Source organism: Stegostoma tigrinum, chromosome 31, assembly GCF_030684315.1.
Source record: "Stegostoma tigrinum isolate sSteTig4 chromosome 31, sSteTig4.hap1, whole genome shotgun sequence".
In the NCBI taxonomy this organism is placed as follows: domain Eukaryota; kingdom Metazoa; phylum Chordata; class Chondrichthyes; order Orectolobiformes; family Stegostomatidae; genus Stegostoma; species Stegostoma tigrinum.
This window is the reverse complement of record NC_081384.1, coordinates 25,635,133-25,657,190: the sequence shown is the minus strand read 5'-3', so window position 1 is coordinate 25,657,190 and position 22,058 is coordinate 25,635,133. Positions and strand designations below refer to the sequence as shown.

Sequence of the window (22,058 nt, the reverse complement as noted above, 5' to 3'; positions counted from 1 at the left end):
CACTTACATAAAGAACAAGTTGATGCATTTGCAATGTACTGCACACACTTAACCCTCTTGCTGGAATTATGAAAAGTTCTATCTCAGTTAGATCTCATAATTTGGAGTGCCTAGAACAGAGATGATCTCGTTTTCAGAGGAGTATGATAAATTAGTGAGTGGAGCTTTTCAAAGTTTCAAGTCTCCCTTAAAACAACAAATGCATTAAATTCACAGGTTATCAGGCATTATATCCAAATATGTTCTAAAAGCAAACTGGGTATAATAATTTGTAAAAAGAATTTTGGGGTTTCCTCAGAATCCTCACAGCATTTACCCTGTCTTTCCTCCTTCAGTTAGAGGTGTCCCACTACATCTTGTAAGAGGAGGAAACACGTGTCTATATTCTTCTGTGTCAGGACGAGACTGTGTAATTTTTATCTCTCCACTGTTTCTTTTATAGTGGATCATATATATATTACAATACTTCATTTGCTGTAGAAATGCCAATAAATGAAGCAGTCAATGCACCCCACAGCAGTGGGGGAAATTGTGAAGCCTACCTGAAAGGAAATGGTACCTATTTCTGATCTCCATTCTTTATCCGAATGTTGTAAACAGAGGGATTAGGATAATTGGGAATTGTATTTGAGGGCAAGGGAATAGGACAAACTCATAGGTTTGAAGAGTGCTTTTTAAAGTGGGGATTGAAGAGAACTGTTGAACTTGAAGACTTGTTCAGATTCTGTATCAAAATTAACTGCTGGCACAAATACAGCACAGATTTTGAGCAACTTTTGAATTACAGTAGAGTGAGGGAAGTATAACCACTTTGGTGGCAATTTTCAATAAACTAATTAGTGACATTCTCACATTTCAGAAATCGTGGACCAGCCAGGTGTGGACATTTTTGGTCAAGTCTATAACCAGTGGAAGAACAAGGAGTGTGAATGTCCAAACTGCAGTCGAAGTATTGCTGCCTCCCGCTTTGCTCCCCACCTGGAAAAGTGCTTGGGAATGGGACGCAACAGTAGTCGGATTGCTAACAGGAGGTCAGCTAACTGCCTGAACTAAGATAAAATGCTATAGTGTTGGAAATCTAAAACAAGCTCAGAGAATGCTAGAGAAACTCAGCTGGTCTGGCAGCATCTGTGGAGTGAGAAAGAGTTATTATTTTGCGTCTGGTATGACTCATCTTCAGAACTGAAAAAGAGTCGTATTCGACTTGAAACATCAACTGTTTCACTCCACAGCTTCTGTCAAATCTGCTGAGTTTCTCCAGCATTCCCTGTGTTTGTACCTGAGCTAAGGTTCTCTTTGGAATCGTCGAGCTGTACGGCATGGAATCACACTCTTCGGTCCAACTTGTCCGTGCCGACCAGATATCCTAAATTAATCTAGTCCTGTTTGCCAACATTTGGCCCATATTCCTCTACACCTTTACTATTTGTGTAATCCTCCAAATGCCTTTAAAGTGTTGTCATTGTACCAGCCTCCACTACTTTCTCTGGCAGCTCATTACATGAATGCCCCACTGTCTGCATGAAAAAGTTGCCTGTTAGGTCCCTGTTTTATCTTTTCCCCCTCATTTGTAAACCTATGGCCTCTAGTTTTGGACTCCCATACCCTGGAAGAAAGACCTTGACTATTCATCTTATCCATGTCCTCATGATTTTATAAACCTCTACAAGGTCACCCCTCAGCTTCTGACCCTCCAAGGAAAATAGCCCCAACCTATTCAACCTCTGCCTATAGGTCAAACCCTCCAATCCTGTCAACGTCCTTGTAAATCTTTTCTGAACGCTTTCAAGTATAACAGCGTCTTTCCTATAGCAGAGAGGCTAGAACTGAATGTAGTATTTCAAAAGCGGCCTAACCAAGTGCCCTGTACAGCCACAATGTGATTAGATTAGATTCTGTACAGTGTGGAAACAGGCCCTTTGGCCCAACAAGTCCACACTGCCCCTTGAAGCATCCAACCCAGATCCATCCCCCTATAACCCACACATCCCTAAACACTGGGCAATTTAGCATCGCCAATCCACCTAGCCTGCATATCTTTGGACTGTGGGAGGAAACCGGAGCACCTGGAAGAAACCCACGCAGACACGGGGAGAATGTGCAAACTCTGATACTCGATGCACTGACCAGTAAAGGCAAGTGTATCAGATGCCGCCTTCACTATCCTATCAACCTGTGACTCCACTTTGAAGGAACTAGGAACCTGCATTCCAAGGTTTGTGTGTTCAGCAACGCTCCCCAGGGCACTAACATTAAGTCTGTAAGCCCTGTCCTGATTTGCCTTACCAAAATGCAACACTTTACACTTATCTAAATTATATTCCATCTGCCACTCCTCAGCCCATCTAATCAAGGTCCTGCTGCACTCTGAAATAACCTGATTCACTGTCCGCTACGCTGCTAATTTTGGTGTCATTTGCAGACTTACTGACCATTCCCTCTCTAATCACATACAAATCAAATCGCTTGTATAAATAACAAAACAACAGTGGACCCACCATCATTTCTTGTGGCATGAATAAAGCCCTTGAAGCATACATTTAAAAAAAGCTTTTATTTACAGAGAGATGTGGTACCATGCATCTTCAAATTCAATAGTTAGAGTTTTAGTCTACTCCTGGTTATTTTCATCAATCTGTTGGACATACTAAACGCGCCCAGGCCAACTGGAACTTGAACCCTGGCCTTATGGTCAGCCAGCTTCTGGATATTTTTAATTAACCTCTTCAGACATGTTGTGACATGCCTCTGAAGCAGCTGTAGCTTGAACCAGAGGTAGCAACACTACCACTGAACTGCAAAACCCTTAATAACATGTTTTGTTTTTAACCAACCTGTTCGAATGTGTTATGACACGTTTCCATGGCCGTCTCATCCTAAGACGGATTTGAACCAGGACCTTCTGTCCTCAAGATAAGGACTCTACCACTGCACTGAAGACCCTTCAGTCTGCTTTAGTTATTTTAAATTAAACTTTTCAGAATTGCATGATTCTCCTCTCATCTACTGGCCCAGCTAGATATACCGCCACTGCACCACATGATCCTTCACTCTACTGTACATAGGAAAATGTGTGGATTGCCAGTTAATGCCCTCCACCTTAACAATTTCCATAGAGTCTAGTAGATGGAAGTATTTAGTAGCAAACCTGTCAAACTTTTCCAAATTGCTAAATGTCCTCACTCTGAGATATGCTTTGAATTGTGTATTTAGCCACTTTCTGTAAATTTACATGTTTGTGAATAGGTGTTATGATAACCACTGGCGTAATTTTAGCCATGGAGTATGTGTGTATTAGGGGTGATTTGTATTTCATTTTATATTGTAGAATAGCCAGTAGCAACAACCTCAGCAAATCTGAAAGTGACCAAGAGGATAATGATGACATCAATGATAATGACTGGTCGTATGGATCTGAAAAAAAAGGTAAATTTTATCACTGTTTATTACCCTTGGCCTTTCGATCAAAATATATTCCATATGCAGTCTAGCACCTCAAGTTTACTAGTGATATTTTTCTGTTTTTGTCTTAAATGCTTGCTAGACCAGTTTGGTGTAACCCAAAATAGGTTTTCACTTGATTGGTTGTATTCATTTTTGCCCCCTGTGGGCACTAGATTTGTGAAACTATTTTTGCCGCTAGTTAACACTTTTTTTTTTCTTTTACTTCATTCAGCTAAGAAAAGAAAATCTGATAAGGTATGTACCTGCCTAGAGTTACTTGTATTTCAGGAGAGAAGCTCCTGTTTTTTGCCTCAGTGGTAGGTACAACCAACCACTGCAACTGCTTAAAGAATTGTTTCTGTCTTTCAGAATCCCAATTCACCACGGAGATCCAAATCTCTCAAACATAAAAATGGTGAGTTTGTTTTGCAGAGCTGCTTCTGTCATTTCTGTGTACACTAATACAAATCTGGTGCCTTTATTTTTCACTTAAAGCCTCTAGGTAGAGAGAACTCTCCCAGTGATTCAGCACTTTAATGCTGCCTGCACCGAGAGCGTATAAGTTGTGGTTTGTTCCTGGTTTGATTCCTGCTCCCTACTTGGCATTGAGTAGTTGGACAAATATAGTGCTGCATTAAGAAAATCCATTACGATGCTTCTGTTTTATCTATTTATCAATTTCCTAAATAATGAAATACCAGAGACTCAAAACACAAGAACACAAGGATCAACCACATACGTGAACCTAGCAGCAAAAAATGCAAGCTGATTGTCAAAGCGCTCTTCCTCCAAGTCACACTTTATGAAGAACTCATTTTCAACATGTAGCAACATCCAACTTATACTACATGTTTCTCTTTGAACTTTTTGTTGCTTTTTAGGATACAGGTGATAACTGGGTATGTTTTTAATTTCTGTCACAGAATGCAAAAAATTGAAATGGTAATCCAATTCTAAGGTCAGCCAGTCCTACTTACTGAGGACAAAGTTCAAGAAACACGAACTTCAGAAACTGCAACCACTGGAGGCAGCTGAACAGTATCAAATGAGGAAGAGAATCACCAGTATTGAAAATATCAAGTGTTTAACGATTCTCAATTTAACAGCATCACTGTGGCTTTGCAGAAGTGCATCGTGAACCCCAAATAATTTAAGTAAATTTACTGAAGTACAGCACTGAGGCATCGGCTTCATGTTTGATAACTAAACAGTGTTGACTCTAATTTCAGTAGAGTGGAAGGTGGAGATGTTTAATTTCGTTTCATGCCAGTGAGCACATTAGGAAAATTTCACCATGGTTTCTATTGCTAAGTGCTGTGACTCATTACTGGATGTGCCTGTATACAAGCTTTAGTTCTATCACGTGTATAGATTGCTAACATTCACTCTCTTGGCTCATCCATGATGAACGACTACAAACACCAGATAGCTGCTTAGACCTATAGAAATAATGGGAAACAGGAAAAAGAAAGTCTTTTTTGTTTTTAAATACTGTGTGAAACTGAGGTACACTTTCTAATCAGGGAATGAAGCTCTCCTTTCTCTTCTAGGTAAGACCCTGAAGTAGGTGAGATAGCTTTGTATTAAATTATTTTTTGCTTTTTTTGTTTTGCAGGAGAACTCAGTGGAAACTCTGATCCATATAAGGTGGTAATACTCACTTTTGTGTTGCCTATTTGGTTGTGTGTATGATCCACAATTTATTGTATTTATTTGATTTGTAAATTAGTGCATAGGACTGAGTAATGGAGATAACAAGAACTGTGGATGTTGGAGTCAGAGTCAATACAGTGTGGAGCTGGAGGAACACAGCAGGTCAGGCAGCATCAGAGGAGGAGAAGAATTGAAATTTTGGGTCAGGACCCTTCATGTTTTCTGATGAAGGGTTTCGACCCAAAACGTCAACTTTCCTGCTCCCCTGATGTTGCCTTACTTGCTGTGTTCCTCCAGCTCCACACTGGCGAATGAGTAATGTCCTATTAGGTGGCCCAACGAGCAAATGTGAAATATTGCCTTTCTAGTTAAATGCCTGTCATTGCAATTAGGTTTCTGTATTGTCAAAATAATCATTCATTCCTTAGTTTGTCATGGTTTTACTTGTATATTAAACATTTTGCATTGTTTAAGTATTGTCTACTAACGACATCAATTAGGCAATTGGGTTTGTTACTAATTTTCATCAATTTTCAATTATCTCCATAACTTTTCCCCTGCCCGTCCCTGTAATCTCCTCCAATACTCCAAGCTATGTGGTTCTCTAATTCTTGTTCCTTAAACAACTGGTATGAATGCCTTTCCCATTAGTAACTGTGCCTTCAGTTGCCCATGCCCTGAGCTGTTTTATAGTATCTTTGTACCTCTTCACTTATTCTGTCTCACTTTCCTCCTTTCAAGATACTACTTAAAATCTACCACTTTATCATCTGACCTGGCATCTCCTTGTGTAGCTCAGTGTAGTGTTGTGTTTTATACTTAAGCACTGTGGGACTTACTTTTATGATGAAAGAGCCATGTAGGTACAAGCTGATGCTATCAAAGGTTCTCTGCTTTTGCTTTGAAGTTATCTTTGAAAAGACTGCTTATCAATGGTATTAGTAGTTCTGTTTGAGGTGGTCTCATGTTTTATTTGAGTAGCGTGTGCTTACTTTCTTGTGTACCATTTGCACCTATTAAGGGGCATCTGCATTTGAAGTGTTTTTTGTTATGAATTGATGAAAGTGAAACAAGGAAATTGACATTGTCCTTGAAATGGGAATTTTTCATGTTACCCATGGTTAGAAAGACATCTGTAAGACAAAAGTTTGTCACCTGGAAATAAATCCTTTAAAAGCCTGTGTAGTACAACACTACTTGGATACTACCAGCATTGCTTAAAATAGATTTTTCCAAATGCTTTTTTTCCATCATAATCAACCTAGAGGTGGTAATTAGCATTCTGCAGCAATATGTCAGGAAATTTAGACATGCTGACTCAATCCAAATATAGTTTCAGTTCAGAAAAACAGTTGTGATTAAGGTTATCAAATGAAACCATGTTTAATAGACACTTTGTACAGGCTCATCCTCAAGCCCTGAGAATCCATCAAATCTAGATTGTATGCTGACAAATTGGGAAATTCTGTTTCCTGTCTAAGACATTGTTTTAGCTTATTGTTCTGCCAAGCCCATGCCCTACACTTGCAGTATTAACTTCATTCAGAAATGAGATAATGGCCTTTTGAAATGACTATTTGGTCTTGGTCACCCTAAGACAAGTAACCATTTGCTAAGAGGCGTTTTTGACTGGAGAATATGGCGTAAAGAGATTAAAGTCTTTTCATATTGAAACGTGGAACCCTAAAGTAGTAGGGGACAATTAGTTCAGAGTTCTTTGGAAGAATGATCCAGTTTGTGATAACAACAGAAAGATCTAGATAGTTATGAGATTGATAGGTTGGTGCAAACTACTGATTCTAATAGGGCAAGGAACTGGTATGTTCTCGATGAAGACTAATCCTCTTAAGCTACAAACATTGTTTCCAGCTGCCTATTCTACCCTCAGCATATGTTTGAAGCTCAACCAGATTGTTAGAACCTTGATGTCACATTTAAATTTGAGGTGAGTTTCCAACCACTGGTTCACAAAGCTAGTTTATTTTCACTTCCATGTTTTTACCTGATTTTGCACCAGTCTGCACACATGAAAGGAAATTAATTTGACTTATTTTGGTTTTCTGGTTTTCTTCAGCCATCTGCATAGAGAGGAGCCAGGTAAAATCCATTATGGCCCATTTCTCAGGACCACCTCAAAATGAGTACACTTTTTGTGTTGGTGGTAGAAAATAAGTCAGTGAAATTATTGACATTCTTTCCCATACTGCTAGCCTATCTGCTCTTGGTTTACTTTTACTGCCATCATAATTTCTCCACTCCTCCTCCCCACTCCTTCATCCCCTTGCAGAAACCCCTGAATAGCATGATGAGATCCAATCAGTTGACAAGTTGAGTGTTTCCTTGATGCATTGAACAGGACAATGGGTCATTAGTACAGGAAAAAGACTGAAGTAAACTCTTGGTCTTGACAGTGATACTTGTTTCTATTCTTTAACACAGTACAGTAATAATTCTGGCATCAACTATGAAAGCCTGGGTCCTGAAGAGTTGCGTTCGTTGCTTACAACGGTGAGTGTTAAATGACAGAGAAAAGAACAAATGATGTTAGAAAACTGGACAGCCCTTGACGTACAGCAACAAGAATTTCAATGCTCATAGTTTCTTGTGAGCTGTTTGTTTTTTAAGCCAGATTCCTTCAGATGTTCTCAGTAAATCTGCCTTTTTCTTTTCCCAGCAATGTGGAGTCATTTCAGAACACACCAAGAAAATGTGCACAAGGTACGAGCCCTACAAAATAGCTGGTCTGGAAACAAGATGTCCCACTAACGGAGTCTCTGGAACGATACATAACCACTGCCTGTCATACATTTTTTAACCTATCTCTTGAAAATCCCCTTAACAAAGATTCATAAACTGTCAAGGTTTGAATCAATGGCAAATCATGGAGCTGGTAATGAAGCATGTAGGGATGTAAAGATAAACTGTGAACAAAGGGCATGAAGAAAATAGCAGTAGAATAACAGTGTGTTCCCAACACAAGATGGGGTGCAAACACTAAAATGGACATCATGATTCCTTTGCATAGGTGCAGATATACCCATGACATCACTCATAGTGAAACGGAGCCTTTTGTGAAAAAGCAGCAAAGCTTTTGATGCAATTTTAAACATTGCAAATAACGTACAGCCATTATCTCTAAAACACTTATTTATACCGTCAGCATTAGAATACATATCAAACTGATATCAACACGATTAAAAGTTCTCTGGATGTGAGTTTTGCTCGCTGAGCTGGAAGGTTAGTTTTCAGATGTTTCGTCACCATTCTAGATAACATCAGTGAGCCTCCGGTGAAGCTCTGGTGTTGTGTCCCGCTTTCTGAAACGTCTGAAAACTAACCTTCCAGCTCAGCGAGCAAACTCACATCCAGAACCTCAACCTGAGCTACAAATCTCTTCAAAACTCGCTACAATTAAAAGTAGCCTTCTGCCATAACGTTCGGAGGAAAGTGTTGAGAATATACAGGATAAAAATGACAGCTCCGTAATGATGCAGATTTTTGGCCTACGTGACTTTTAATGCATTTATTTATAGCATACTTCATATTGCTGCTGACTCGGAGTTTAAGAGCCACGCTCTGATTTTGCTTGTGCATGCACGGTATTTCACTTAAAGGTGGCATTGGCCACATTGGAGCTATAGAATAAAATAATTCAGGAGAGCAAGGAATCAGACAGGAGCAGGGATATGTGAAGCAGTCTAAAATGAATTTCGGAGTGCATCAGGGTAAATGCACTGCAAATAAGGATTGTGCACTGTTGGCACTATTAACTGTACTGGAATATTTATATGGTGCCAGTAACAGAGATTGGGCTGAAAATGGGAAATCAGTAACTTAATATTCCTGGCTGCAATTCATCCAGTAAATAGAATAGTATGAGACCATGCTGTTGAAATACAGTATTATAACTTTGGAAAAAACTGATGTATGAGTGAAACAATAGAATCCCATGAGAGAGGCTATAGAACTGAACAACTCAGAAAGAGGATATTCAGCCCATCAAGTCTATCCTGGCAGTAATCCATTTAGTCTCACACTTCTAATCTTCCCCAAATTCCCTGCAAGTATTTATTCAATTTCCTTTCACAAGCTACCAATGAATCTGAAATTTGATACCTAGCAGGCATTACATTCCATTCCAAATCTTATCTAGTCATTGGATCAAATAAAGATTTTGAATCTGATGCAGGTTGCAGATATCTTACTGTTGGTAACATAGGTAGGAGATAATTGTATATTAATTGTAGACTGGGAGATATTGCTGAAGTTGCTGTACCTGGGTTGGCACCTCAATGGGTCTACACCCTCAAAGAGCAGGTAAGTGAAATGCAGGGTGCCAGGCAAGAGAAACCCTGTTGGGATATGAGGAACAATGATTATAATATCTGTTTGAGATTAGTTGCTGTTCATTGTTTCTTGTTGCTGTAAATATGCCTACCCGAAGGAGTGTTGATTTCAGTGAGTATAAATGGAAATATGCCCACATGGAATGGAATCAAAAGATGGTTGGCAAAATATGTGTTGAACAGTGGGAGGCCTTCAGAATGGAAATTTGGAGCGGGAGAAAGGTGGGAAGTCTGTACTAGATTAGTAAGGATATAGAAGGAGAAATTCAATCGAGCAGTACCTGTAGACTTTGTGGGAGCAGTGAGCCGTGTGGCCTATTCTGCATACTTCATATCACTGAAGCAGCTTTATGTGAACAAAAGCTTTCTCCCGTAGAATTGAAAATGAAACAGAAAAAGGAAACTTATGAAAAAGTAAGGTTCATAATGTAATAGAAAACTGAGCTGAGTGCAGTAAGTACAGTGGATTTATAAAGAGGAACAGTGGAGCAATGAAAGTGTGAGAATAGAATGGCAAATAATGTGCAAGGAAAACCAAAACCAAAATCTTTTCAAAACATTTAAATAGTGAAAAGGGAAATCATGGAAGGGTGGGAATGATTAGGTGACCGGAAGGATATCTTACAGACACAGAACCTGGTACTCTGCTTTGTATCTCTACTTGATACAGACAAGAAAGCTTCCAGTGCCTCAGTGAAGGAGGAGGTCATATTTGATATGATAGGGGAGGTACTTAAAATGTTAGCAATATTCAAAAAAGAAAAAGTCCTCGTGTCCTGAAACTGAAGGGATAATAGGGGTGGTGGCATCATGGATGAGAAATCGGCTAAGTTGCAGAAAGTCAGATGTTGTGGTGAAGATCTACTTTTCAGACTAATATGAAGTATAACACAGCGTTTCCTACGCATTGTATTGGGATGTACATTAGTCACCTAGATTTGGATAAATGGTATGTAATTTCAAAGTTTGCAGATAACAACATAAAAATTTGAAATGCCCTAAACAAGAAGGATGGTATCAGGAGACATAGACTCATGAATTGGACAGCGTGGCAAATGGCAGAGAAGTGCAAAGGGATATATTTTGGTATGAAAGAGGCAATACGAACAAAGTACAGTTTTGGAGATGGGTGGAGAGAGACACCTGATAGGTATCTGTGTAGAAGTCTTAGAACTTGAGAGGCCAAGTTGAAAGGACTATTGAAAACAGAATATGTGTTCCATTATTTTGTTACATAAAGATATAAGCATATCAGTGGGGAAGCTATTCTAAACTTTCCTGAAACATTGGTTAGACCTCTGCAGTATTTTCAGTTTTGGGCATCAAGGGCTAGGAAGGATATCCAGGCTACAAAGAAGTTACAGAATAGGTTCATTGGAATGACACCAGGAAGGATAGACCTCCGTTGTATGACGAAGCTCGAGTTGTCCTTCTTTTGAGCTGGGAAGGTGATGAGATTTGACAGCGGGAGTGGATGTCAGAAAGATTAGTAACCAAAGGATTGTTTCTGACTCCCAACACATCCCTCACCTTCCTGGACCCCTCTGTCTCCATCTCAGGCAAACGCCTAGAAACCGATGTCCATTTCGAGCCCACTGACTCCCACAGCTACCTAGTATACGCCTCCTCCCACCTATCTTCCTGCAAAAATGCCATCCTCTATTCCCAATTCCTTCGCCTCTGCCACATCTGCTCCCAGGATGAGGCATTCCACTCCCGTACATCCCAGATGTCGTCATTCTTCAAGGACCGCAATCCACCCCCCCCCCCCCCCCCCCCCAGCCCCGCAGTGGTCGAGAATGCCCTCGACCGTGTCTCCCACACTTGCCACAACTCACCCCTCACACCCTGTCCCCGCAATAACCACCAAAAGAGAATACCCCTCGTCCTCTCATACAACCCCATCAACTTCCGGATATAACACATCATCCTCTGACCCTTCCGCCATCTACAATCCAACCCCACTACCAAAGACATTTTTTCCACCCCACCCTTGTCTGCCTTCCAGAGAGACCACTCTCTCTGGGACTCCCTTGTCCACTCCACATTCCCCTCCAACCCCACCACACCCGGCACTTGCCCCTGCAACCGCAGGAAGTGCTACATTTGCCCCCACACCACCTCCCTCACCTCCATCCCCGGCCCCAAAAGGACTTTCCACATAAAGCAGATGTTCACCTGCACATCTGTCAATGTGGTATACTGCATCTGCTGTACTCGTTGTGGCTTCCTCTGCATCAGGGAAACCAAGCGCAGGGTTGGGGACCGCTTTGCAGAACACCTACACTTGGTTCGCAATAAACAACTGCACCTCCCAGTCGTGAATCATTTCAACTCCCCTTCACATTCCACATGGTGAAGAAATGAGTTGCTGTCAGGAATGCACTGCCTGAAACAATGGGGGAAGCGAATTCAGCTGTAACTTTGTAAAGAAAAATAGATATATCCTTGAAGGAGAAAATAAGTTGAGGCTGAAGGCAGAGAAGCCGTGGAGTGGGCCATGATGGACCAAGTGCAATATTATCTTATGGTACTTTGATTGCTTAGTGGAATTATAAATGAGTATTTGTGTCATCAGTCCAGTGATGTATTTGCTGATGCATTTTTTAAAAAAATATATTTAAGCCTGAGGGGGTACGATGTTATTCGAAACTTTGAGGTACAAACACCACAACACCAGTGGAATAAATAATGGTGTTTGGCTGATTAATGCATGTAGCACAAAACCAATTGCTGCAAATGGAGGACAAAGTAACAGAATATTTTAAAACACCAACTTTTAATCCCTTTAGTTGAATTGCAATAATACTCATTTTTGGAGCATAAGCACCACTGGATCTATTAGGCCAAATGTTGTGTTTTTATATTCGACAGCGGGAGAGATGGCTAGTACCCCTGAGGCAACCGTTATACACAGTACTAAATGCTTACCCTCAATGCAGGCACACTGTACACTGTGTATAGCACAAGGTGGTATTTTCTGTTTAACTACTGCTCACTGTTGGCTTTCAGATCATTGCGGTGCCCTCAACACACAGATGAGCAGCGGCGGTCTGTACGGGTCTATCTCCTGGGATCTTCAGTGTAAGTCAGATAAGTGAGGAAGTGAAGTTAATTCATTCCAGCGAGTTTGAAAAGGGAGTTGTTTAGGTTTTTTCTTTTAATATCTAGATCACACAGTGAGACATCTTCAGTGAACTCCTTGAATTAAACCTGGGAATTTGCTGTTCAAATATGTTATAATCTGAACTGTTTCACCTGCATCAACCCCAGTATCTAGTAGTTCCTCATCACATTTATCCTAATTAAAATTGAAATTTTTTCTCCCAACCATTATTGAAAATAGTGATAAGCAGCTCATTTTAACAGTGAAAGTATGTATCTTGCTGTGTTTGCTCTGAAATATTAACCTAAATGATTACCTGTTCAGCAACCCTACCACATGCACTTGCATGTGGACAGTACCCCATTACAAAATTGTTGGTAGTTCCCTTCCTCTGTGCTAAGGTTAGACCATGTCCTCTTCGTGTCATGAATAAGAACACTGGAATATAAAGCAGCACGCCAGAAAAGATTTGAGAGGTACTTTATTCTTCAAATGGGAAAGCCAATAAGGCAGACAATGGAAAAAAAAATGTTCGAGACATCTTTGTCCAAAGAATGCAGAGATTAAGGGCTGTGGTAAGAAAGCGGTTAAGTGGGTAGAAATTCTAATAGGGCAGACTTAGAAATAAGAAAACATCATCCAATATCCCTATTGTTTTCTGTAAAATAATCACAAGCCATAATGGATAATATGCTCTGACCTCATCAAGACAGGAGGAAGCAAAGCAGTTTAATCCTTGATCCTGTAATGCAATGATAATTCGATTCATTGCAGCCGTCAGTCTCTTTTCACTTGCTGTATTGCTGCTTATGAATCGGTCTAAGGGGTTACAGTAATAGCTACAGTGTGACTGCAGAATGCTGTGTTTGCTTAGACTTACTTTTGCCTTGTTTCAGATCCCTTCCAGAATCGGAAGTAAGCATAGAAAATGAGAGTTATGATCCCTCTGAGAGCCAGGGTTTTATGAGCCGACTGCAATGGGATGGCACGTCAGACATTTCGCCTTCTGACTCGGCATCTTCCAAAGCAAGTGAGTGTCTGTCTGTTTAATGGTTGGTAATGCTAGACTAGTGAAACGAACCACCGGGCCAGTATAATTTCCAAGGTCACAGTTATGCTTCCGTTGCAGCCTTACTGCAGCATGTTTGCTGAGGAATTGGGATTTCTTTTATTATAGTGGGATTTGGCACTACTACTATTTCCTGAGTCTTACTGCTTTGGGGGAAGATAAATTAACTTCTTGTTTTCTCCCATTATGTTATTAGGATTCTGATCCATGATGTTGGATGTGAGTTCATTGGTGCTGACAGCCCCTCTGGTATATTGCTCAAGTGGTCATTTTTGACCTCTGAACCTAAACAGTGAGTGCCGGTAGCATAGCTTGACATGTGAACCCTACTCTGCCCACACTTGCATTTGAAACGTCGTTAACAGTGCTTTCATTGTAAAGTGCCTCCTCATCTCCTGCTGTGTCTTGTATCTTCACAGCGGAGCAGTGTTCCCCATAAGCTCCGTGGCTGCAAAGCAAACTGAATGTCCACCCAGGTCATGTGCACATCTGTCGCTTTCAAGCAGAGGTGCTTCAACGTCATAAATGATTGATATTTGGTACAATTTATTGTGTATTACTATTCTTTGGTGGTGTAACTATTGTTAGCTGTGTAATTTGACTAGAATGCCTGGATGATATTCTCCTCTTAGATAACTAGTAACGAATTTAAGAATTTACTTCCAGTAGCGAACCTTTGTGGTTGGTATTGGGTATCATTTACCTGCTGTTGCTTTTGATACCCAGCTGTTTAAACCTGAAGTAGGGTAGGTGGGGGTCTGTCTGTTTTGTTTCAAAAAGTGTGTAAAATGACCTTCAGTGTGCCAGCATCTGTTTCTAACACGTTTTATTCTTCCATGTGAAGGTACCAACAATTCTGACTCCAAAAAGAGCAAAAAAAAGAAGCCTCACCTTGGCCTCCCAAGTGCGCCTGGCATGAGCTCCAGCAAAAAGAAGAAACTGAAAGCACCAGCTCCACCCACTCCCAGCATATACGATGACATCAACTGAAGGAAGTGGTGCTACTTCTATTTTTTTTCTCCTGTTCTGTCTCGGCAAGTTTCACTTTGGTGATTCCTGTGAAGAGGTGGACACTTGTTAAGTGGATTAGCTTCAAGACTGTTACTTGACCCTAGGATGCTTTGGTGCTGAAGGCTTCATTCTATAATGGTTGACATTAACTTTTCCTATTTATTATTTAAAGAATGAGGGATTTTGCTGGGTATACAAAGCTGATGAAATGTTGCAGTTGGATCGTGTTAATGTGCCTGGGTCACCTATAATGAATACTCAAGTCTGAAGCTGCCACTCGTTTTCGACTTCCATCCAGATCAATCATCTTATCCCTTTTTTTTGTCAATCCCAGCTATAAGTTTACAACCCCCCCCTCTCCCCCTGTTGTGCGCAGTGCAACATTTTGTGATGCCTCATTACTGGTCGTGATATTTGTGTGCCAGCCATATGAAGTTTGCCTTTTCAGCAGAGCACAGGTTATTCACTGTGGAACTTCGTGGAGTTACTGTGTATTTATCAAAGGCTAGGGTTTCTGATCAAAGTATTCTTCATAAAAGCTGGGAAGCGCAGAGGAGCAGTCAAGATACGTGTGCATGCATAGAATTTAAAAGTTTAGTAAGTTTTAAAAGATGCATTTCCGGAGAGGGATTTTATCTGATCATTCCAGTAACTGAGGCCAGCATCACAAACAGTAACCTTTCACGGGCTTATTCCGACTGTACTTCAAAAGTTAGTTCAGTGCACCTTTTTAGAAGTTCCAGCCTACTCCAAATCTTCTGCAAGATTAATTGAAATGTGCGTATACTTACAGAAGGGTGTTTCTCTCTCATCTTGCAATAACTCCTATGACCTGTATTGTTTATGATCTCCAAAGGATTGATCAATCTGAACTGTGGCCCAGCATTTCACTTTTTGAATGATGGTAGTACAGCAAATGTAGTAATAATATGGACTCGAAGGACAGAAATTGATTTCTTAATGAAGCCAACATCTTGAAAGCCTTTGTGCTGAATATGATCTCTTGTGGGTTTGAAATTCATTCTGTCAGTACCAGATACCTGTTTCTTTCCACTGTGGTCAATTGTAATTGAGACACTTGGCTGTCATTTTTGTCAGCTTTGAGTAAAGCAGCACAGAAGATGGATGGACAGTAGCAAACTTTAAAGTCTCTTTTGATTAACACCAGATACATCCAAGTGGTCAAGACAGGAATTTTTTACAGCATGTTTGTTATGTAGTGATCACTGTGACATAGCCTAACACCTTGCTTACAGATATCTGTACTAATGGATGGACTATGATGACTGCATGTGAATGCTGTCCAGACTGGAAAGTCTTTGTCGTAATTCTTATGAAACTGCCTTTTTTCCTCCATTTTTACAGATATCGTAACATTATTTAAGCTAAACTGAGTACCCAATTTGTGTTAATGAGAGGTACTTGGAGAAAGATATTGTCACCACTTTTCAAAACAAAATGTCATTTGCGTGTGGGACCAAATTGGAGTAGGCATTTCATTGTGTTTACATCTGAGAAGCTGGAAATTTAGTCTTTTTCAAAGTTTATACATTAGCAAACCTGAGATGGGTGGGTCTGGATTGCTTCTTGACATTATAATTGTTGGGAGAAGTGGTCTATGCGTTGCTTCCTGCCAGGCAGCATGATGTTGCCCAACACTAAAAAAACCATTGCACTTTACGTCTGATTGTGTGTGTGCTAAACTCAAGGTTCTTCTGGACTTGATATGGCCCTTTCTCAGGGCCCTGAGAAAAGAACCAGCGCAACTGTTGTGAAATGCTTTGCGGTTGAAACTGACTATGTCACAGATTTCGAAGAAAGGAAAACAAAGAAAATCATGAATAAATTCAGCAAATGCCTTGCATTTGTATTTTATGTTGTAGCCAACTGTCCTGCGTAGCACATGGAGTGTGTTCTTTTTGAATTATTATGTAATATGACTAAAACTTGTGCTTCCAGTTTTATTGCATCTTGACTATAAAACAGTGTAAATCAAGGAATAACAGCAATGGAACAAATCCTTGCTGTGCAGAGATGCTGCAGTCTATTTTTGATAGATAAATATTATCTATTCTGGGCCCTTGCAGAGCATGGAAGAAATATCCTATGAGCAGGCTTAAATGGCCACAAATATATTGGCTGTAATTTTTTGCTTAAAAATTGTGTGCTACGTGAATAAGGTGAGAGTGATGTTCAGTAATTGTGTAGCTGCCTAAAATGAGCTATGGTCATTGCTTTTCATATTAGCAATTTTATTTTAAAGTGTAAATTTTAAATATACATTTCAGTCAACTAGATAATGTTTGATGCTTTTATTTCTTAGACTTCATATTTTTCCTTTTGATAACTTCTGCAATTTGCAACTCCTTTGGGTTAGGCAATCAGGACAGACAGAACCAGTCAGAAGGACATGAGGAAGAGCTCTTCATCCCTTGGGTAACTTGGCCTTCCTAGGGACATGTGAATGCTTGTCACGTTGGGAAATAGAATCCCTTTTAGTTGTAATAAGTGATTATTTGCCTTTTGTGTGTTTGTATTGTAACAGGCTGGAGTACCACCTGCTGGTCAGAGAGGACACTAGCCACCCATTGTTTTTCCAGTCGAGATTATAGCTGTATACGTTCTTTTGCTATCTTCTAACAAAAATACTTGCTCCAGTTTTCCACTTATTGGTTCAATAGTTTATGCACCAGGTGAGTGTTGTGCATTCCTAGTGCAATACTTAGATGTCAATCAGAAGTGTGTGTGTTAAATCCAGGGTCTGTTGTCATTGCGTCTGATCAGTTTCCACCTAAGAATATGATGATATAGACAGCTCAGTCTTGTATGCAAGTTATTTCATCTTAAGAGGAAAAAGCAGACATCAACAGCATAGCTTGTTCAGAATGAATGAAGTCCATGGCCTAAGACAGATTGCCTTTTGCTCTTGGAGCTGTAATGGCAACTAGTATAACCAGTCAGTTATGTTGGTATATAATGGGTTGCTGTGATGTGCAGCATTATAATGTTATGAAACGTTTCAGATAGAAATGGTTACCACTGAAATCCTCTTACTGAGGGCTGTACTGTAACATGACAGTTGATAGTTTTAAGTATTTTTATTTTCAGAATTATGTCCTGATGTGATTCTATAATGGAACTGTAAGGCTAATACACATCATACTTGTGTTGTATGTATAAACATTTGCCCATAAACATACTGTGCTTGAAAGTGGAATTGTTACCTCAACGTTTAATATTTAATAACTCATCAAGCTCCTTTTTTTGATGTTACTAAAGCTGTGCTGTGCCTAGTTTTAAGTTAAAAACATTCATGCATCCTAGTGATGGAGAGTAAGTAAAAGATAAATTGTTTTTAAATATTTGTAGTGATGATCACTGTCGTGGGAGCCTCGTGCAAATTCTCTACTTCTAACATCGACTCACTTTTACGTGAAATAGTACAGATATTTGGTACTGGAGCAGTATTAATCATTCTCTTTATAGCAGCATGTGTTAATACATTGCCGAAGTTCCCGTTGGGATACTAAAGGCTTACTCATGTCAGTATTTGAAGATACTGGGACTGGCTTTTCTATAATTATTTTGGTACTATTAGTGACGCTGCCAGACAAATCTGTACTGTCTTGTACAGATGGTTTATCTAAAATTTTGTAGCAGCACTGGTATGTCTATATTTGCAATACATTGGTAACTGTCTATACTTGACTGATAGATGCCCCCATTACTGGTTTATTTCTTTTAAATAATTATCTATTGAATTTAGCAACTCCATTATTACAATTAACTGTGATTATGTTAATAATACAGGTTGACTAGAATTTGTGCGTGCATGCGCAAGAGGTTATGACCCTGCAAACCTGATGAGCATGAGCACAGAGTAATCTTGTCAATATGCTATTTATAGGTGAATGTTATATTTGACTATGCATACTTGCTGTGTGGCTAGATTTATTAGCTATGAGCTGATAGGGTTAGCACTGCTGCCTCACAGCACCAGAGACCCAAGTTCAATTCCAACCTCAGGTGACTGTGTGAAATTTGCACATTCTCCCCGTGTCTGCGTGGGTTCCCTCTGTGCTCTGGTTTCCTCCCATGGTTCAAAGATGCGCAGGTTAGGTGGATTGACCATGGGAAATGTAGGGTTGTAGGGGATGGGTCTGGGTGGGAGCTCTTCAGAGTGTTAGTGTGAACTCAATGCTCCTTCCACACTAGGGATTCTATGACTTTTACAGAAATGGCCAAGATACCCTCGTAGCTAATAAAAGCTTAGTTTGTCTTTGTGAAAATGAGTACCCTTAATATCAGCATTATATTGGAAGCAGAGATCACTTTAGTAGCACTGAAAGTCTCTTAGCTGCATTTGACTTCGACTATGAAACTGGAAACGCAAGTTTTATTTACTATTTTGATGCAGGTTTAAGCAGGATAATGTGTATAATCTCTTGTTTTTGTAGGGGGAAGGGGTGGAGAAAAAAGGCGTATAATATTTTGGCTCACTGTTTTTGTGACTTGTGCAGTGACACCGAAATGTGCATGCAGTTATCTGTCAAATAGGGTCTTCAGTTTTAATTTGTGATACATATCCCCGAATAAAATGCTGGTTCACTGTATGTTTCTGTAACCCATAGTGACTACATGCTGCTTCAATGTAAATAAAAGTGTACAGTTGAACTGAACATTTTGTTTTACTGTCTGCCTTGGTCTCAGTGGTAAATTAGTTTTACCAAATGAATTCCAATTTATGCTTGCTACTTTTTTTGTTCAGAATGTTTGCACAAGAGGTTTCCCTGACACGTCATATCGATGTTGGCTTTCTGTAAGAGTCCCATCTAGTTCTATTCTTCGACCTTTCCCTGCAGCTGTGCAACTTTTAATCTTCAAAAGGGAACTGAATAAAAAAATTTGAAAGCCTAATTGAATCTGCCTCCCCTCCACAATTGGGCAATAGTTGTTCTTATGTTGCTAATCATCTTAAATTGGCTTCCTCTGGTTTTCAATCATTCCCACAGGGGTAACAGTTTTTCCCCATGATCTTCTCTAACGAAAACAGTTCCAATCTCCATGTTGCAGAAATACCAGCCATGGGAACTGGTTCTGCATCCTGTCTAATGCCTTCACAAACTTTATGCCAGTTGATGCTGGATAATGTTTTAGCATACCTTCTGCATGGTATCCTCTTTATACAAGAGTTTTGGTTTCATAAAATGGTCTTTCAGCCTATTGTGCCACAGAAATTATGTACATAAAATCAAAGTCCCCTGTATCCACTTTAGAATACTACCTCATCGGTTAGCTCTCGTTTTTCCTAGTTTAGTGAATCACTTCATATGTGTCTGTTAGATTTTGTCTGCCATTTGTTGGTCCATTCCACCAGATTTCACTAATCTGTGTTAAGAGATTTGCTGTCCTGGCTGGAGAACTTCAGTATCCATCACTAAGAATGACTTGGGAGTGCCACACTGACCAATTTGGCAGAATCTTAAAGGCAATTGCTCTTAGACTGAGGAGTGATGGGGGTTGGCTGGAGAAAACCACCTACTTGTTTGGATGGGTAAAATCGCTCCACTGGTTCCGGTCCTACCTAGGAACATGATCTGTGGTTGTTGGATGTCAACCAGCTTTGTCTTTGTAGAAGTTACTCCGGGTAGTGGCTTGGGTCCCAATGATCTTCAACTACTTCATCAATGACTTTTCCTCGAGCATAAGGTCAAAAATAGGGACATTCACTGATGAATACACAATATTCAGCACTTTCACAATGACGTCTACTGAAACAACCTTTGTTCATTTACAGCAAAATTCAGTGTTGGTCTGATGAGCGACAAGTACCATTTGTGGCATGTCAGTACCAAGAAATGATCATCTCCAACAATCTCTTGACATTCAATGGCACCATCAGGGAGGATTCCCCTATCAACAGCCTGGGAGATTAATTGACCAGAAACAGAACCAGCCTTATAAATACTGTGGCTATAAAAGCAGGTCAAGGCAGAGGTGTGATGATATACTCTCTATTTGAGTCTTTTTGGTGTTGCAGGCCAGGCAAGCAACTTGAAACATCCAAGGCACACAGTCTATTTATTACCTCATTCACCATCTTCAGCAAGCAAAAATCTGCTTCTCCAAGGCTTAAATGGTACTCAATGATGAAGCTTCCATAATCCTTGGTTGGAGAATTCCAAAGATTTAGAACTCTTAAGAACTCCTCTCGGTCCTAAACGATTGACCGTGCTGAATACTTTAGATTCCCGTGCTACAACTAGCTAAAATAATTTATTTCTGGCAGGCAGTGGCAAAGTCACAATGTATTTTGAGGACTTATACATCTAACCTGCTGTGGATCAAGTTTGTTGTTGGCAGTGCTGTACTTGGCACCAAAAACACACCACTACCATTCCAATAAGCAAATGTGATACTTTGTATTTCTAGTCTTATGAAGTTGGTGTTTTATGGTGAATAGTTGCATCGCTTCAAATATCATCCTTATTGTTTTTCTGCATGGGGTACTGATAATGAGAATAATGCAAATATATTGCTTGCAACTTTGTGTGTGCAATTTTTTTTGACAGGGGCCTCCACATTGACCCTCACTCTGCTCATTTGCACTGAATCACAACCATTAAAGACATTGTACTAAGTGAATAAGTCCAAAGGGAATTTGGGACTTTTTAAAATAAAAAGTCTTAGAATATGGTACTCACTAATACACGTAACAAATAAAGGCATATTTTATGAGGAAAACTAGGTCGATAAATGAACAGGAGAGGAATAGTGCTCATACAGGGTCTTAACACCAGCATACACTAACTGCACTGAAAAGCTTGTTTCTTGCAGTAACCTACCCTGATCAGTGAGACTTTGCTGTCATTTGCATCACTTATGGGGTGTGCCTGGCAATCCACCTTTTCAGTGTTCATGTCTTTCCTTGAAATACACCACCATATTTAATCCCTAATAGGTGTATAAATTATGCTGCAGAGGCAGTATGGGAATGTTTAAGGCTGTATGATACTGACAATAGAAGTGACATCAAGTCACATTTTTATTTTCAAAACAATTAGTGTTTCATGTAAACTATAGAAAAATTGGTCCAGGTCTTTATATCATCAGTTTGCTTCATTCAGTTAAAAGGGTTTTTAAACACTTCTGTTGCAAAATTAGGACAATTGTACAATGTCTCAAGCAAGGCTGACAAAAAACAACCTTGGATGAGGTTAGATGAAAGAATTTTTCTCTCACTTAGTAAAAATAGCGAGTCAAAATCCTTTAAATATATATTTTGTTTTTGTTCATGGAGATTATGGAGCATAGTCATAGTTAAACAAATATTTATTAAAAACTGTACACAAAAACAAAGTTAAATATCCTAAGCGGTATTGTTATTTTGCAACCCGGGATTTTGAGAATTAGCTTTAGGAGCTATGGG

At 39.8% G+C, this 22,058-nt stretch overlaps 1 protein-coding gene across 9 annotated transcripts in view; it reads left to right on the top strand.

Annotated features, from left to right (window-relative positions):
- atxn7l3a (ataxin 7 like 3a) overlaps positions 1-19,308 on the top strand; it is a 30,644-nt gene extending 11,336 nt beyond the window's left edge. For 4 of the 9 annotated variants that reach the window (XM_048560414.2, XM_048560410.2, XM_048560411.2 and 1 more), the window contains 10 exons: positions 860-1,031; positions 3,329-3,426; positions 3,677-3,699; positions 3,814-3,859; positions 5,060-5,091; positions 7,537-7,605; positions 7,772-7,815; positions 12,456-12,527; positions 13,446-13,579; positions 14,463-19,308. In XM_048560414.2, coding sequence (XP_048416371.1) covers positions 860-1,031; positions 3,329-3,426; positions 3,677-3,699; positions 3,814-3,859; positions 5,060-5,091; positions 7,537-7,605; positions 7,772-7,815; positions 12,456-12,527; positions 13,446-13,579; positions 14,463-14,608 — 836 coding nt within the window. In that variant the 3' untranslated portion in view covers positions 14,609-19,308. Of the gene's footprint in view, positions 1-859; positions 1,032-3,328; positions 3,427-3,676; positions 3,700-3,813; positions 3,860-5,059; positions 5,092-7,536; positions 7,606-7,771; positions 7,816-12,455; positions 12,528-13,445; positions 13,780-13,814; positions 14,158-14,462 lie in introns of those variants that run through there. The other 5 variants (XR_007250402.1, XR_007250401.2, XM_059638867.1 and 2 more) reach the window with 5 other exon arrangements.
- The last annotated feature ends 2,750 nt before the right edge of the window (positions 19,309-22,058 follow it).